The 18234-nt window shown below is 46.1% G+C and overlaps 1 protein-coding gene and 1 long non-coding RNA gene across 4 annotated transcripts in view; one reads left to right on the top strand and one right to left on the bottom strand.

The window, feature by feature from the left end:
• Nucleotides 1-18234, top strand: part of LOC135112016 (uncharacterized) — a 79571-nt gene that overhangs the window by 25653 nt on the left and 35684 nt on the right. For both annotated transcript variants that reach the window (XR_010273994.1, XR_010273995.1), the window contains exons 3-4: nt 2619-2705; nt 13585-13747. This is a non-coding gene — a long non-coding RNA (uncharacterized LOC135112016). The remainder of the gene's footprint in view (nt 1-2618; nt 2706-13584; nt 13748-18234) is intronic.
• LOC135112011 (proprotein convertase subtilisin/kexin type 4-like) lies at nt 4533-11607 on the bottom strand. 2 transcript variants are annotated; one of them, XM_064025836.1, is made up of 3 exons: nt 7999-11599; nt 6835-7011; nt 4533-5892 (listed from the first exon to the last, which is right to left on the bottom strand). In XM_064025836.1, exons 1-3 carry the CDS (start codon nt 10367-10369, stop codon nt 5309-5311), a joined length of 3132 nt encoding a protein of 1043 aa, XP_063881906.1. In that variant the 5' UTR covers nt 10370-11599; the 3' UTR covers nt 4533-5308. The 2 variants fall into 2 exon arrangements, with proteins under 2 accessions (XP_063881906.1, XP_063881907.1); XM_064025837.1 differs by lacking the exon at nt 4533-5892 and having other exon boundaries at nt 6871-7011; nt 7985-11607.

Raw genomic sequence — 18234 nt, 5'->3', positions numbered from 1 at the left:
ATGCTCTCTTAATTGTTTATGTTGAATTGCAGGGATGCTTGTTACGGGTGATTAAGGCAATTAGACGCGTTAGTATTTTGTGTGGATGGGTAGAGAGAGAGAGAGAGAGAGAGAGAGAGAGAGAGAGAGAGAGAGATTGCATAACGTGCTTCATTGTGTGTGTGTGTGTGTGTGTGTGTGTCACCTGTGATATGTTAATTAGATTTTGTACATTACTAGGCATAAAATCACACACACACACACACACACACACACACACACACACACACACACACACACACACACACACACACACACATAGTCACACGAACTTATGGCATTAATTCTCAAGCTAATCATAACTTTATCTGAAACCAAGAAACTAATCCTTTACAACCACCACCATCACCACCTCCGCCACCACCACCACCTGACTGACACTTTCCTCTCCTTTTATCTCGTTTTCTTTCGTGCCTCTGACCTATTAGTCTCCGTGAAATATTTATCGTGCACTGAGGTGAAAAATAAAAAATACGAAAATAGGATTCACAGGAGCTTCAGAGGATACCAAAAATGTTCGCAACTTTCTATTTTTTTTCATTTTTTTAAGGAAAGAAGAAAGAAATTACGCTGCGTCTTACCTTCGAGTTAAAAGTTACTGCGGCGTAAATTTCCTTAAAAAGCAGTGGGGAGGAGAAGAAAAAGAAGGGCGTTTTTAAAAGGGAGGGGAAAAATATGTAAAAATATATTAGTGTTGCTTGTGGGTGAAAGGATTTGTTTATGTAAAGGGAATAAGTTAGAGTTGTATTTTTTTTCTCTTTTCTTGTTTTGTTGTTGTGATGGTGGTGGGTGGTAGTGGTGGTGGTGGTGGGTGGTGGTGGTGGTGGTGGTGGTGGTGGTGACCTTCTTCTGTCGTGAAAGGTGGAATGGCGCACCGCATTATCACAGTGGAGAGAGAGAGAGAGAGAGAGAGAGAGAGAGAGAGAGAGAGAGAGAGAGAGAGAGAGAGAGAGAGAGAGAGAGAGACACAAACAGATACAGATGAACAAACAGACAGACAGACAGATACAGACTGAATGAAAAATACTTAAACAGATACACAGATACACCGTAAACACACACACACACACACACACACACACACACACACACACACACACACACACACACAGACAAGTTGAATGGCGGTGTGACTGACGGGTAATCTATGGCCAGGAAAAGGCGTGTTATATTTTGGATGGGATTAAAACCTTGTAATTACTATATCCAAGTATACACCATACACATCAAGCTCTCTCTCTCTCTCTCTCTCTCTCTCTCTCTCTCTCTCTCTCTCTCTCTCTCTCTCTCTCTCTCTCTCTCTCTCTCTCTCTCTCTCGAAATATTTGAAAACCTGTGTACTTTTCATTTGGAATTTATTTTATTCAGCGCGTGCGTGTTTGAGAGAGAGAGAGAGAGAGAGAGAGAGAGAGAGAGAGAGAGAGAGAGAGAGAGAGAGAGAGAGAGAGAAAGAGAAACACAATGAGGAAAAAAACTGTTTGGTTACCAGAGAGAGAGAGAGAGAGAGAGAGAGAGAGAGAGAGAGAGAGAGGTGCAGTATGGGAGTTGGTCACCTCGTTGTGTTGACTCCCATGATTCGCCGCGGGAGGGACATGATTACGACACAACGCGGCGCCCATCGATCATGTGCATCACTCACGACTGTCCAAACACACACACACACACACACACACACACACACACACACACACACACACACACACACACACACACACACACACACACACACACTCGTGGTGCTTTTGTTCCTCCGTGATAGTAAATTTTCGTTTTAGTCTTCCCCCCTTTTATCTCGTTTTTTTTTTTCTACCCACCTTCGTTTTCTTTTTTTCTGATCTTATTTTTGTGATTTATTTTGTCAGTATGTTTTATCTATCGTTATTTTTATAGTTTTACATTTTTTTGCATTTTATTATTATTATTATTATTATTATTATTATTTTGTATCTGAGTTTTCCTCCTTTTACTCGTATATCGCTAGCATTTTTATTTTTATTTATTTTTTTCTCTCCCTTTATTTTGTATCAACGTGAATCTATCAGTTTAATTTTATTTTATATCTTTCTGTTTGTTGACGGTTGTGTTATTGTTTTATTCCATTTTTTACCTCTTGTTATATTTGTGTTTTTGTTATTTATTTTTTTCTTTTTACTTCCCGTTGATTTTTTTGTTGTTTTCTACTTTTCTGCTGCTTGTTTTTATCTTCTTTTCTTGTTATATCATTTCCAACCTCTTATTTTTATCTTAGAATCAATTTTCTTTATCTTAAATCTTGTTTTTCACACTTTTTTTCAGTTCATCACCCTATTTCCTTCACCTGCTGCTCATTACACACTGAAATAACTAATATAATAGAAATAACAAAAAATATGTTTACTTTTACACCCTTTATATTCTAGAAGCGCTTTTTTTTTCATATTAACAATAAAAACAATTAGAAGTGCATGTTAACGAGCCCGCCATGCATTCTGTGTAGTGTCGGGACAAGAACACGAGTGATTACAGGTGAGAACACAGACAGGTGCGGTACAGGTGACGTTTTAATTAAGGTGTAGTACATGCTGTCTCTTTACTTACAGGTACACGCATGGCAGCCCTCACACTCACCTGCCATGCACAATATTCTACCTGTGCATGAATATCGTTGTCATGAACTTGCCTATACAGTGAGTAATATTCGTGTTCATGCGTGTATGTATGTGTGGTTATGTCTGTTTGTCTCTCTCTCTCTCTCTCTCTCTCTCTCTCTCTCTCTCTCTCTCTCTCTCTCTCTCTCTCTCTCTCTCTCTCTCTCTCTCTCTCTCTCTCTCTCTCTCTCTCTCACTTTTCCACTTTTCCATTTCGATGTACTTACAGTTATTTATGATTTATTTTTAACATTTACTATGAAAATGTATGAAAATGTACTAGATGGAAGCATATGTTTCTCTCTCTCTCTCTCTCTCTCTCTCTCTCTCTCTCTCTCTCTCTCTCTCTCTCTCTCTCTCTCTCTCTCTCTCTCTCTCTCTCTCTCTCTCTCTCTCTCTCTCTCTCTCTCTCTCTCTCTCTCTCTCTCTCTCTCTCTCTCAACCACCTGTCCTAGTGCATGATTGAGGCGTAACAGCGACCAGCCTACCTGTAACGCACACACACACACACACACACACACACACACACACACACACACACACACACACATACACATACACACACTGGCGTTACCTTTACACCCCTGCCCCGCAACACTCCAGACCTGTGTTGTCCATGTACCTGGCATTGTATCACTTGCTGTCTCTCACCCGTATTCGAGTTTCCCCGTCACACACACCCTCACACGCCCTCATATTCCCTCACACGCCCCCACACGGCCTCAAACGTCCACACACCTACACATGCCCTCATAACACGTCTCCTGTCACTCTAGTTTGATGTGACAGGTTGAGGTCCTCCCGTCTGTCTCTCTCGCCAGGATGGAAAGAGATGGTTTGCTTTTTTTCCCTTTTTTTTTCCTTTTTTGCGAGTGTTTTGGTGTTTTGAGTGTGGGTTTTATGGCGTGAGGGTGAGATGTGTGTGTGTGTGTGTGTGTGTGTGTGTGTGTGTGTACCGCTCTTCATCCTTCCCCAACCTTCCATTTCTCTTTCCTTACCACCATTCCTCTTTCACATCTCCTTCCCCTCTTCTCTATTTACCTTCCCCTTCCTCAAATGTCCTTCCTTCATCCCCTACTCCCCTACACTCGTCTTCCTTATGTCTCTCCGTCCCCCTCCACTCTCTCATAAGAAGTCACTGCCTCCGTCTGCCATCTGCTTATATTGGCGCCACAGATGGTTAGGTTTAGTGATGAGTGTGTGACAACCTTCCCTCGCTCGTTGTTCTCTCCTGAAGGTCAAAGCCTCTGTTATGAAACATGACACAGAATATAGAGTGTTTAGATTAGCCTAGAATTGAAAAGCTATTGATCATTTTTAGTGTTTGGTGATGGATTATGCATACACACATACATACATACATACATACATACATACATAAATCCATAGAAACACATTTACACATTTACATTTATATATGCATAAGTACATACATACTTACTACATAAACACTTAAGGCCATACATCTATACAAACACATACATACGTACATCCCTTGTACATACATACATACTCGTACACACGTGTCGCTCTCACAGGTCCAAAAAGTTGATGACAGTACCATGCGAGAGACCCTGTAACCTTCGCTCCCTCTCTCCCTCTCAGCGTCCCTCCCTCCCTCACTGCCTCCCTCCCTCCCTCCCGCTCGTTCTTCTTCTTCCTTTTCCTCTTCCCTTTGTTCTTTGTTCTTATTCCGTCACGAGTCGTCATCTGCGGTCCATTTATTTGAATTAAATCTAATTTATTATTGTTCTCTTGTCTACCTCTCAGACCACCATGCTCTCCCTTTCAAGTCTACCACCACCACCACCACCACCACCAATACATTACTCCCGGCAGCCATAATCTTGAGGGTATTTATAGTCGTTTTTCCCTTGCTCATTTATTATATTTCCGCCGTAACAGGAAACTCAGTCGTCTTGCGAGTCCACGCGTAAGTGCTTTCCGGATTTGCTCTCGAGATTTCCTCCGTGACACGCCTTGGGAGATGCATTAGAGAGACGCCGCTTTCTACTCCCCCACTGTCTCCCCGTCTCTCATAACCCCAGCAGGAGACAGCACGTTAAGACAGAACCACGAGCAAAAACAAACAGTTCTCTCTTTGTCTGTATGATTTGTGTGTGCATGTGTGGCTCTGTGTGTGTGTGTGTGTGTGTGTGTGTGTGTGTAGAAGGGGGCTCTGTGTGTGTGTGTGTGTGTGTGTGTGTGTGTGTGTGTGTGTGTGTGTGGGTGGGTGGTTTTGGTTGTTCGTGTACATGTTTTCAAATAGTCCTTTAAATGGCCAGGTACAGAATTGTGAGGCTGTGTGTGGTTGGCTTACGAAATCATTTACGCTTACTGCTCGTGTGTTGTTTCTCATATAGTCATAAAATATCTGTCCAAGCACTACTACTTGTTCGCGTCAGTTGATATATGATAAGCTTAATGGCTGCTTCAAGTTGAGGCGATAATGTTGTGCACGCGTCTCCTCGTTGTCATCACTGCCTCCCGTTCACAGTAAACCTAGACATTTTCCTCAAAGCGCTGACAGACAACACACCGGCGACCACCGAACTGTTTAGGTTTTCACTGCAAGACATGTTCGTCAAATCGCCGCGTCACTCACAGAAACAAGCCTGTCTCCTCGTGTGGCGGAGGCAGACTCAGGAAGGGCCGCGCTCCTCAGTCGGTGACGCCCCTGGTCGGTACTGGCACAGCGCCCGCAGCCGAGTCCCCGCCCAGCACGAGGACAGGAAGTGGCGGAGTCTGGCCCGGAGACAGGTGGCCTTGAAACGGGTCGGGGCACTGTTGGATGGGGCGTCAGCAGCCAGCTCCTCTTGGTTTGAGCCTAGTCTTGCTACTCGATCTGCCGGGATTCGGGTTCTGTTCGTCCTGTCCTGGTTGGCTCTGTGCGATACCACTTCATCTTGTCCTCTGCCCGTTGCTTTGTCTCTTCTTGCCATTTCGGGACTCCTGGGGCGGCCACTGCGAGTTCCCGGTGCAGAACCTTGACGATCCTCTGGCACGGGAGTTAGTGCAGTTCTCCTCTCATCCACAAACCTTTGGAACAGCCGCGGACGCTCGCTGGAGTCTCTGGAGGCGTGTGGAGGAATGCCATCTTCCCGCTGAGATGAGCTGGGTATCCCTTGCGGCCTCGTAGAGAGAAGGTGCCTCACTGTTTCTTCCTGCCGAAAACGAGTCTCTTTCTTGGACTGACGAGACGTGGACTTCACGGCGCGTTGAGAATCTGAGGGACGAGAGAGGTTAGAGCGAGGGAGGGACTGTGCATAGTAAATAACCTATATATAATAACTACATTTTGTAACGGACTGTTTTCATAGACCACAGAGATGATAAGTCAGGTTTTCACGAACGTTTTTTTTTTTACACTGATGACGCAGAATTCTTGTTAAACTATCACTAGAATTATATATATATATATATATATATATATATATATATATATATATATATATATATATATATATATATATATATATATATATATATACTCGTATATATATATATAAAACACCGTGGAAATCCCACACTAACTTCCAGTACAGCCTGTCAATAATAATCCTGATAAAATGCTGAATCATTTTAGAAATTCAGACTTAAAAGTTTAGTTTAAATATTCAGTGGAATCAAGCATTAAATTAAGCTTCATATTAGCGCTATTGTGGTTGAAGAGGAAGTAAAAACATCATTCACTCGTCTATTTAAATCAGATTCCCTCGGACGCTTGCTCATCACGCATGTTGTAATTACATACTTCAGCTTATTAATGTCTCTGCTGGTCTTCTGTTCTTTGATCGTCCTGTGTGTTTCTTTGTGTTCTTGTGTTCTTTTTTTATAGCAGACGAGGAAAGAACAGAACAGATTTCAGAGAAAGAGAGAGGGGGCGAGGAGGCAAGAGGAGACAGATGTTTGTTCATGTGTTCCTTTATGTCTCTTTGTGATAGCAAGAGAGGAAGGAACCGAAAAACATATTACACACACACACACACACACACACACACACACACACACACACACACACACACACACACACACACACACACACACACACACACACACACACACACACACACACAGAGAGAGAGAGAGAGAGAGAGAGAGAGAGAGAGAGAGAGAGAGAGAGAGAGAGAGAGAGAGAGAGAGAGAGAGAGAGAGGGCATTGACTCACCTCCAGAGCCCCGTGCATGAGAGAACAGTCTGTGGTGTCTCAGTGGCAGCTCCTTGGGGGCGCCGTTGGGGGTGGGGTACCACAGGGGGCCGCCGGGAGTGACAGGCGCGCCGCTCACCCACCGCCACTCTCCGCCGCGCCGCCCACCGCCCACCCAGAAGGACGAGTTTGCCAGGCCTGGGGAAGGTTGTCATCAGTGTGTGTGTGTGTGTGTGTTATCTCAAGGTCTTTAATTATATAACAATTAAGGAAAGCACATTTTCTTCCAATTAAGGATCAGGAAAGCACTTTTTTTTTCCTTTTTTTATTCTTTTAATTTTTTTTTTATTTGTTAGTGTGTAAATTATGCTTTTATGGCTTAGTGTCTCTTTTGTATGTTTATGCAACGCGTCTCTCTCTCTCTCTCTCTCTCTCTCTCTCTCTCTCTCTCTCTCTCTCTCTCTCTCTCTCTCTCTCTCTTGCTCGTTCGCTCAAGAGGACGTAATTTAAACAAGTTTGCTGGAGTGTTTGTGTGCTGGGCCGCGCTGAGATCAGGAGAGAGATACACAGATCCTTGAGAGATCAGAGTAATAGAGCTATCGTTCTCACTCTAATCTCCACCTTCACCACCACTCCCTCCACCTCCTCCTCTTCCTCCTCACTGCACACTCACAACCTCCCATCATCATCATCATCACTCGCATTTCTTCCCTCCCGTGTTCCCCACATCTATTTCCATCGCGTAATTTGCATCGTCTCCTATTTTAGCCGAGTCAGGATACAGGCAAGGATTAAGCAGCGGTGGGATGAAGTGAGGGAATGAATGGTAGCGAGGGAGAGAGGGAAGGAAGGAAGGGAAGGAAGGGAAGAACGTGGATGCTGGAAGGAGAGGAATTAGTAAAGTGACAGTGATGGAATTGACTTTGACCCAGAGACTTGATGATGCATGAAATGACGAAAGTTGAAGTGTGTGTGTGTGAGAGAAAGAGAGAGAGAGAGAGAGAGAGAGAGAGAGAGAGAGAGAGAGAGAGAGAGAGAGAGAGAGAGAGAGAGAGGTGCTTAACCCAGTTTCACGAAAGCTTCTCATCACAAACATCTCTAAGAAGTAAATTAAGGACACGTGGAATCAGTTTAACGTCAACATTCACCCCGCGCATCCAAGCTCACCCACCCTCCAACCTTAACCTTGAGAGTGGAAGAGCCGCATGAGGGCCAGCAGCAGGGCGGCATTCTCCACCACTAGCAGGTCACCATTGAACCCTCGGCACTGTGACCTCGCCTTCTGCCACGACCTTGGTTCCCCCGGGGCCACCAGCACACAGTGGCCCTGCATCATCTCGTATGGCGCGGGACAGCTTGTGTTGACCTCCACCTCCGTCACAATCGTCGTCTCATTCTGATCCACCTTCGAGGAACTTTGATTGCACGATGGCACTTCTGGGGAAGGAGGCTCAGGGTACGCGGTGAGGGCGTAGTGAGCGATGAGGGTGGTGGGGCCCTGCGCCGGCAGCAGCGTCACCACCGTGGTGTGGGAGTAGTGCAGCCTGTCTGACCTCACCTGGCACCGGTACACACCATAGTCGCTCTCTGTCACGCCCCTGATGGTCAGCTCCTGCTCGCCCACCACCACCCGCCTGCTGGGCCGCAGCCGCTGCCCCTGGAACAGCCACGTGGGCCTCAGGATGGGGACGAGGCCTGGGCAGGGCAGCACCACAGTCCCTCCACGCACGGAGACCCGCGTCACCTCGGTCATCTCTGGTACACTGGGCTGGTGGCCCCGCACCTCAGTGATCCTGATCAGCGTCTGGCCGCGGTGCCTCACCTGGCAAGTAAAGTTACCGTCGGGCGTCTCCACCTCGCGCACCACCAGCAAACTCGGGTAGCGCGCCGCTTGGGGGTCCCGTCCGTTCAGGCGACGCACAACATTGTCTACGGGAGTGCCGTCACTTCTCTGCCACATGACGTTGCTGAACACTGAGGGAACGGCAACGCGCACGAAGCAGAATAAATAAGAAAGTATTTTCCCTCCGGACATTGCACTGGAGTTCCAGTGCTGAGTCTCTACCATCACCTCCTGAACATCTTCTGTCGGGTTTTCCAGCTTGATGTCGTCTTCTAGCCGCGTTATGTTGTCATTGCCCTTGTGCTGCAGCGACGCCAGCTGCGAGGCGTTGTAGTAGTAGTGGTGCGGCGTGGCCTGGCCGATCGGCACCTCCGTGCCGTGGATGGTGAGGGTCCAGTTATGGAGTGTGTTCGTAAGGTTAACGAAACGCTTGCCGCCGAAAGGCTCCAGCACGCCGTCACCGTGATACGTGAAGTGCAGCTTCCAAGTCCCGCGGGGGTCCTCGCCCCACATGTGGACAGTCATCAGTGGGTGGTTGTAGATGCCGTAGGGCGAAAGGTCGAGGGGGCGCTGTGGAAGCAGGGTGGACTTGGTGCCCATCGGAGACTCCAGCACCACCTCCACTTGGCCACGAGTTCGTGCGCTCACGGACAGGTTCACCTGCACGTGTTCCGTCTGCACCACTTGACAGCCCCGCACGCTGAGGGGCAGCACGAGGCGCTGGCTGGACGCCAGCGGCAGGTCGTGGAGCGAGGCATGCAGGCGGCACTGAAAGGCAGGCGGGACAGTCTTCCAGTCTCGGGCCAGGCCCACCATCTTGCCGGCATCAAGGGAACCAAAGCCAAAGTAATGGGAGAACTTGGCGCCCACGCCGTTAGTGCTCCACTGGGAGGGCATTGGGTTGTGCGGGGTCGCCGCCCGCAGCATCAGGTGCTGCAGGTCGCGCCAAGTGAGCTCGGGGTTGATGTCTATAGCGAGTGCACACACTCCCGCCACCATGGCTGCCGACACTGACGACCCTCGGAACGACTCCGTACACACGCCTCCCGTGTCGGTGGTCACTATGCCACTCACCTGTTCCTCCTCCTCCTCCTCCCCCTCCTCCTCCTCCTCCTCCTCTTCCTCCTCTTCTTGATCGTCGTCCTTGTCCGCGTCGCCGCTGTACGTGGACACAAAGGTCGCCGCGCACGTCTCGGCGTACTCGGGCGGGTGTCCTCCTCGCGTGCTGCCGCTCACAGTCAAGGTGTACACGGAGTTGGAGTAGCCGTCGGCGTTGCAATCATCGCCGACCAAGCCTCCGTTCCCTGACGCCCAGATGTAGATGGAGCCCCGGCCCCCGCGGCCCAGGACGATACCCTCCGCCAACGCCCGAGCCGCCAGGACCCCGGGCCCCTCCATCACCGTGCCGGTGTCCACAGGGCCCCAGGCAGCCACGTACACGTCCACGTGCTCACGCTCGTAACCGAGAGCCTTCGCCTCGATTGCGTCCCACACCAAGTAGCCGAGCATCCTCACAGCGCCCACGCCTGACCACGGCGCCACGCCCATGCCACACAGGCCGTTGTTGTGCGTGGCGGCAATGATGCCCGCCATCTGGGTACCGTGCCGCGACCAGGGCACGGGCGTCGGGTCAGGGTCGGCGTCGAGCAGGTCCCAGGAGGGCTGCTGGGTCGTAGTTGAGAGCCAGGTCCAGGTGGGTGAGCTCCACGCCATCGTCCAGTACCGCCACGCTCACGCCGCCGCCCTTGATGCCCGCCTCCCACAGCCCCGTCACGTTGAGGTGCATCCCGCCCCCGGGCTCCAGGTACCACTGCCGCCACCGCAGCGGGTCCTTCGACACCAACAAGTCCCACGGAGACTTGGGACGTTCTTTGTTCAGGCCGCCCACGTCCCTCATGAACCGCCCCCGAGAACTGCTCCGCCCACACAGTGTCGTCACCGCCCCTGTCTCCATTCATGCCCTTGGTGTCAGTCCTCACCGGCTCAATTTTCCTACGAGAACTTCGTCGGCGTCCAACTTGCCTCTCAGACCACAGGATGAGGCGGTGCCGCAGCCACTCTTTGCTCGGTCCCCTCAGCACACTGTTCTGGCCGCCGCCTCTCATGAGGAAAACATTGCTGAACACTCTCCCTGTCACCACCATGCCCAGGTCCGCCGCGACGCTCCTCGCCACCGCTTCGTTCGTGGACAGCAGCTCTACCGCCCACAGCTGATCCTCGCCTCCCTTCACCGCCCCGGCGGCCCGAGCTGCCAAGGTGAGGGCGGCCACCAGGAGACGCGCCGGGAGGTTCACCATCATTGCACTGTCAACACCTCAGCACATCACTCATACACGCCAAACACTTGTGGGAGGAGGTGCAACAGTGGACAGGAGGGGAGAGTGGCGGTGACGGTGTCGCGGCGGCAGGTCACGGCGGCACGGATGGAGTGCCGCTGCGCGCTGCCCCGCGCCGCCGCCACAGCTGATTTAGATGTAGTCAAGATGCCAATCCGTAACTTATGTTTGTTTTCTGAACGCCCGAAATCCCTCTCACACACCACGGCATGACGCACGCGCGGGCTTTGTCATTCACTCGTCAAGACGCAGACTGAGGCTGTGTCACCAGGCGGCAGCGGCGGTAAGTGGCTGCGTGACGTGCCGGGCAGGGGCGGGCGGCCTGTCAGCGGGGTTGCCACGTGTGCCGCCTGTCGGGAAGGCACTTCGTTAACCCCTTCGGTGCCCCTAGGGAGGAAACGACGGAGAGAGCGACGGGGCTTTGTGTGGCTGCTGAATATGACGACTGGGAACAAAATCTGAACCTCTTGCCTTTATGATAAACTACACCGAGAGGAGGAGGAGGAGGAGGAGGTGGAGGAGGTAGAGAAAGAGGAGGAGAAGGAGGAGTAGGAGGAGGATGGTAGATACTGAGCGTGAGAGGGTTGTCAAGGCAGCAAGAGAAGAGACGGGAGTGTGTACATTTGCTTGGTTGTGTGTTATCTAAGGCTTCTTGGAACTGAGATGAGGAAATGGAGGGGATCGCCACCACCACCGCCACACAGACGCTGTTCAGTGGTCCAAAGAAAAGAGGGAAAGAAGCAAACACCAACGCAGACATGCACGGCTCATTAAATTTGGTCGTAATTAGACGATTTCATCCCACACCAATTAAAGCAGACTCGAATGTGATGCCCAGATGTCCTTGCCTTGCTGCACTGCGATCCCCACCACCAGAGGGCAGGCCAGGCACACATGTTATTGTTATTGTGTGTGTGTTGCTGTTTCTCTCTCTCTCTCTCTCTCTCTCTCTCTCTCTCTCTCTCTCTCTCTCTCTCTCTCTCTCTCTCTCTCTCTCTCTCTCTCCTTCATTATTTCTTCCTCTTATCATTTTCCTCTCACATTCTAAATTCTTTTTATCTCCTCGCCTCTCTCCTTTTAAGCTCCTTTTTTCTTTTTTTTTTTTTTTACTTTATCTTGAATATGTATCTCCTTTTCTTCCATCCTCTTAACCTTAACCACTTCCCTGTACTTCCCTTTCCTCCCTTCCTCTCATCCCGAGGGCCATTTATCCTTCCTGCCTTCCTCTTCTCCCCTCCCTATTGTCCTCTGCCCCTCTCTCTCTCTCTCTCTCTCTCTCTCTCTCTCTCTCTCTCTCTCTCTCTCTCTCTCTCTCTCTCTCTCTCTCTCTCTCTCTCTCTCTCTCTCTCTCTCTCTCTCTCTCTCTCTCTCTCTCTCTCTCTCTCTCTCGCTCGCTCGCTTTCTCTGCCTCTCCTGCTCGTCCCTTCCTCACCTAACCGTAATACCTTCATAAGCCCATTTTGGTATTTCTCGCTAGGTAGTTCCAGCCCTTAAAGTCCTTAGGGTAAAACTGTTCTTGACCTGCCACTTGTCCTTTGCCAACACCCAGCTGAAATGGACGTGCCCCAGGTGAAACAAAAAAAAAATAATAATTTCTCTCTTTGTCTTTTCGCCACCCTGTTTCTACCTTCCAGTTTTCCAGTTTCCAGTAGTTGGTATAGAGGGTGCGAGCTTAGTAGGGTTTCCTGTGATGTATTAACGTGTTTTTTTTTTTTTTCCGTAAGCGTGCTGTGTTGAGTGTGGATTTGTACAAGAGCTGGTTTGTGTTCGTGTGTGACATCTGTACAGCTCGTGGTCTGTTTTTTTGTGTGTGATTTTGAGATTTGTGATGCATTTAGTGTTTTGTTATCTCTTCTTTCTTTGTCTTAAAGTTTGTTTCGATTGCTTTGTCTCACATTTTACCACAAGGAGCAGAAATGGAGACAGACGAACAAAGAATTAGACTGACAGGTAGAAGCCGCAAAAATAGGAACGAGGTACAGGGAAGACACTCACAGACAGACAGACAGATAAATAGACAAGCAGACAAAAAGAAATCACTCACAAACAAACACTGACAAAAATAGCAGATGTACAAACACAGATATACGAATAAATAAAAAAGACTGACGGATAGACAAACAAACAAAAAGTCAGGAATCGTAGACAGACACGGACAGAAGGAAATCGCAGTCACACAAATGAAAACCAACACAAAAATCAAATTGAAAAAAAAATAACATACCAATTTTACCTTCACGCAAACAAAAGAGGAACGAGGCAAGGATAATAAAAGGAAGAAGTTGAACACACCAACTCAATTGACAAAAATAAATAAATAAATAAACCAAAAATAAAGAACAACTTACCAATTTTACGTTCACGCAAACAAAAGTGAAACGAAGCAAGTTTGGTGATAATAAGAAGAAAGAACACCATATACTCAATTGACAAAACATAAATAAATAAATAAATAAACAAATAAATAAACTAAAAATAAAGAATAATCTTCCAATTTCACGCGAACAGAAAAGACAAGACAAGGACAAGAAGATAAAGAAGAAGCAAAGGATATTGTGCACCATACACTCAAGCAGTACTCTTTCTCCTCAGCTACCGTGCCGCCCTGCCGTCCTCCGCCCTCCGCCCAATAACGGGAAGACTGCAGACTGCAAACTTAACATGAGTCAGGACCACCTGGCCTCAATGTATCGATAAAGGCCAGAAGACTGCAGGCAAGCTGGGCCCGGACTCTAGACGCAAGGGAGATAATATGGTGAGCTGGTCTTGTTGTCTTTTGAAGTGTTTTTATTTATTTTTATTTATTTATTTTTTTTTTAAGTTCTTGTTGAGTTTTTTTTTTTTTTTGGGGGGGGAGGGGATGTTTTGTCTGTTTGTTTATTTGTTTGTTTGTTTTTTTTTTGTTTTGTTTTGTTTTGTTTTGTTTTGTTTTGTTTGTTGCTCTTGTTGTCTGATGGAGCTTCTTTTTTGGGGCCTTTGTTGAGTTAGTTATTTTCTTCTCCTTCCTCTTCTTTTTCTTATTTTTTTTTCTTATTTTCTTGTCTATTTTTTTTTTTTTTTTTTGTTCGTTTAGTTGTTTGTTTGGTTTTGTTTGTTGCTCTTGCTGTCCACTGAAGTGTTTGTTTGATGGCCTTGTAGAGATAGTTTTATCTATTTGTTTGTTTATTTTCTTGTTTATTCTTTTTTTGTTTGTTTAGTTTATTTTCTTAGCTAGTGATTTAGTTGTTTGTTTGGTTGATTGGTGTAGCTTGTTGGTTAGTTTGTTGGTTATTTAATTAGTCAGTTAGCCCTTCGTTTTAATTGTCAAGAGGAAAGAATATGACATAAGCTCTTCTCTTCCTTCTCTTCTTTGTTTTCTCTTCTGTCTTTAATCTACGTACCTTTTCAACTGTCTTGCTTTTCTCTATTTCCCTGTTCTGTGTGTGTGTGTGTGTGTGTGTGTGTGTGTGTGTGTGTGTGTGTGTGTGTGTGTGTGTGTGTTTGTGTTTCTACTGATTCCAGTTTGCTTTATGGTTTCCCCGGTCAATAACGAAAGGATTAAAGTGTTCCGCGTTTTTTGTTTGCGTGGTGGAATGATAAAAATAACAACAAAGAACATTACGAGAGAAGCGGTTTCCATTTTCTTTCGTTCGCTTCACCGGTTCACGTTTTCTTTCCCCGCGACACGATCAGAGTTACAAAGAGAATTATTTAAACGACGTGCAAATCTATACCCATTTTCTCTTAATCTCTTAACCGCTTCACGTTTTCTGTCTCTGCAGTGGTGGGAGAGAAAATAGCAACAAAGAAAACGACTAGATTGACATGGGGGTCTGTTTCAATTCCCCCTTTATTCGCTTAACTGACAAATTGAGATTGTGTGTTTATTTTCATTACTATACGACGCACGGTGAGAGTGGCATGGCAAGAGACGCTGTAAAAAGAATAAAAACACCCACCTCGCCGCTCCATTGTGCCTCGACCCCAAATTAAACTATACAATTTGCAAATGAACGATGGCAAAACACCGCGCAGGCCCCTTAACTGCAAATTGAGCCGTACCATAAAACTGCGTCGCTTCCCAGAGTACTTCAGCCTGCGGGACGAGCAAGCAGACACCGCAGGGAGAAGAGACCTTGGCACTCAGACTGCACTCCCCTCTGTGAATCCAAGGCTTGTGTCCCCAATTCCCAAGGGCTTTGTTCTCTCAGCACTACTATTTCCAAAGGCCACGGACGTGATTAGACAGGCTATCGTGCGTGTGTTTTCTGTTCATGTTGCTGAATCGATGTTAAGCCATCGCTGGAAACATGGAAAACGCTCTTGAAAATAATTACCTCACTAGAGTCTGCTGAGATAAGACACCTAAACGTTTAAGAATGTTGACCTAATCCTCTTCTTTTTCCTTTGGGTTCTGGAGCAAGGGACGTTGAACAGAATGCATAGAAATTTAAGATTATTCTAGACAAACTTACCAGTATTTTGCAACGCTTTGTTCTCTCAACTGGACTATTTTCACAGGCCGCAGAGATAATTAGTCGGATTCTCATGAGTTTGTTTTCTGTTGTTGATGCAGAATCCTTAAAAAAAGTAAATAAAATAAAATAAAAAATTTGGAATTGATAACGTTCACTAAGGTTCACTGAAATTAGTAGAGATAAGATACGAGCGCACTGAAGAATATTGACCTAATCTTCCTCCTTTTCTTTGGTTCTGAAGGAAGGGGTAGTGAATATTTAGTAGGAGTTTGCCTTGATCTTGGATATATAATGATACGGGATGGCATAATTGCAATACTCGTACTATCCAAGGATCAGATTATCAGGCATTCCTTTTCCCCGCCACTCACAGTTTGCAAGAAATGGTAAGCCCTATTTTCAAGGAGTTGCTTAATAATATGGGGTCTGAAATTCTTAGCTTTCTCTGGGTTTTGATGGAAGGGACAAGGGATAGTGTGTATAAAAATTAGTTTGTTTTCATAGCACGAGTTGGTCCTCTCTTTCTGCCTCTGAAGATAGCTGAAAATGAGGACGGGGAGACGAGTATATGATTATCTAAACCTCTTCCTTTCTGATGCAAGTGACAAAGAATTAAGGATAAATTGAAAAGGCTCCCACTTGCCGTTTCTGAAGATGACTTTAGGTAAAGATGGGAGTATTTCGTATCTCAACCTGTTTCCTCCCCCTATCCTGTTCGTTCCCTTCGGCGGTTCTGATGCAAGTGGCAAGGGATGAAATATGAATAAATTAAAGAGACTTACTTCTCGCTTCTCAGAATGACTAAAGGTAATGACGTCAGTTGTGATAGCCAAATTTTTTCTTCCCTTAAGGTGAGTCTGACGCAAGTGACGACGGATAAAACTTGTGTAAATTGAAGCTGATAGAGTAATAATATAAATTGGCCTCTCTTGTGGTTTCTCAAGGACACGAGCACTTGATGGTTAAAACTCTTTCACCTCTTTGCCTCTGATGGAAGGGAGAAAGGATGTGGCAGAGGCCCGTAATCAAAAACCCTATGCTCTCTCATCACGACTATTTTCAAAGGCCACAGAGATGATTAGCCGGGTTTTCAAGAATGATTGCCCTATTAATAATATAGAAATCTCGTTAATCTGTCACGGGAGCCATAAAAAAACTCGCTTAAAAGCATGTGTAACTTCAATCCGAGTTTTTTTAAAGTAGTGGAGGTGCAGCCCAAAAGTGTTTCAAAATATGGTTAAAAAAACGATGACCATTTAATGAGTAACCCCTCCACTGTTCCTTCTAAAGATGATCACAGATGGGAACAAGAACATGCCACACTCTATCACCACCACCACCACCACCACCACCAGGACGCTCGTGCATAAAAAACGCTTCCTCTTCGTAAATTAAACCGTAATTTCCGCGTTAGGTAATTATGCACCTAATTAGAAGCCTTAAACATTCCCAACTCGAGACAGATGCTTCATATTATCAGAACTTAGCGCTGGGGAAAGACAAACCCGAGCAAGAAGGAGGAGGAGGAGGAAGACGAAGAACAAGAACAAGAACAAGAAAAATGATGTACAAAAGAAAAAAGGGAAGGATCGGAAAAAGAAGATGATGATGAAGTGTGGAAGACAAGAAAACTGAAAAAACGAGAGAGAGAGAGAGAGAGAGAGAGAGAGAGAGAGAGAGAGAGAGAGAGAGAGAGAGAGAGAGAGAGAGAGAGAAAAAAATTAAATAAAGATAGAAGGAAAGGTAAAGAGAGTTGCTTTCACTTCGATTTATTTAACTGTAGGTATTTATATTGTAAAATTTGTTCGCTTTCCCCTCTCTGTAGAAGATAAAACTCTATATATTGAAAATTTTAATCTTTTCCAATGCACTTTTTAATATTTTTCTTCTGCTTGTGAGGCAAGAGGAGGAGGAGGAGTATGTAAAGCGATATGTGAAGGTCTTTGCTTCCTCCTCTTTCTTCATCTAAAACCCTTTTATTATTTTCTTCATTTTTTTTCCTTCCCTTACATCTTCTCACCTTTATCATATGTTTTTCTTTTAACCTGGAGCATGTTGTTCTTTTTCCTTCATTTTTACCTTCCCATCCTTTTTTTTTTACCATTTCCCCTCCTTCTTCTTCTTCAGTTTGTTATCCTTCCTTTTCTTGCTTCTATCTCCTCCTCCTCCTCCTCCTCCTCCTCCTCCTCCTCGTTAATAACCAGCTTTTTCTCATTACTGTTAGTCGTCTTTTTTTATAATGTTGCTCTTACGTTTATCGCTCCTCTTTTTTTTCCTTTTTTTTTTTTATCTATTTACTTACTTTTTTTATACATATGTGAAGGGAATTAGCGAAGGACACAAGAGGAAGCGGATGGAAGGGAAGGAAGCGCTATATTGCCGCCATTCACCCCACCAAAAAAAAATAATAATAATAACAACATAAATAAATAAACTAAAGAAGAGACCATTTTTATACTTTGGAGATCTGATGCTATGTACTTGGTTAGTCTGAATCATTCTTTGTAACCTTTAGTAATCGTAAAGCCCCTATCCTCCTCTGGCATCTTAGAGCGTAGGCTTCTAAGGTCACATTTACTGTAACACTTCACCATCCTCTTCTGTTTACTTTCAACAAACTGTAGTGGAAGTTGATATCGTTTTCAAGGCCGTTTTCTTAATTCTAGGGATAGCTTAACAAGATTCTGCAGCGTCAGTAAGAAAGACTTCCATGAGAAACTGACTGATCATTTCCATAGGCTTTAAGGGCTGTCATGATGGGAGAATAGCGTTGAGGAATACGTAT

This window comes from Scylla paramamosain, chromosome 23 (genome assembly GCF_035594125.1).
Source record: "Scylla paramamosain isolate STU-SP2022 chromosome 23, ASM3559412v1, whole genome shotgun sequence".
Lineage (NCBI taxonomy): Eukaryota > Metazoa > Arthropoda > Malacostraca > Decapoda > Portunidae > Scylla > Scylla paramamosain.
Note: the sequence above shows the minus strand (reverse complement) of the source record. Positions and strands in the feature narration are given on the sequence as shown.

Coding starts and splice junctions, on each gene's coding strand:
- LOC135112011 (XM_064025836.1), bottom strand. CDS start 10,369: ATGGCGTGGAGCTCACCCACCTGGACCTGGCTCTCAACTACGACCCAG. Junction 7,012..7,998: donor GCGGCTCTTCCACTCTCAAG/GTTAAGGTTGGA, acceptor AACCTTCCCCAG/GCCTGGCAAACTCGTCCTTC. Junction 5,893..6,834: donor TCATGCACGGGGCTCTGGAG/GTGAGTCAATGC, acceptor CTCGTCCCTCAG/ATTCTCAACGCGCCGTGAAG.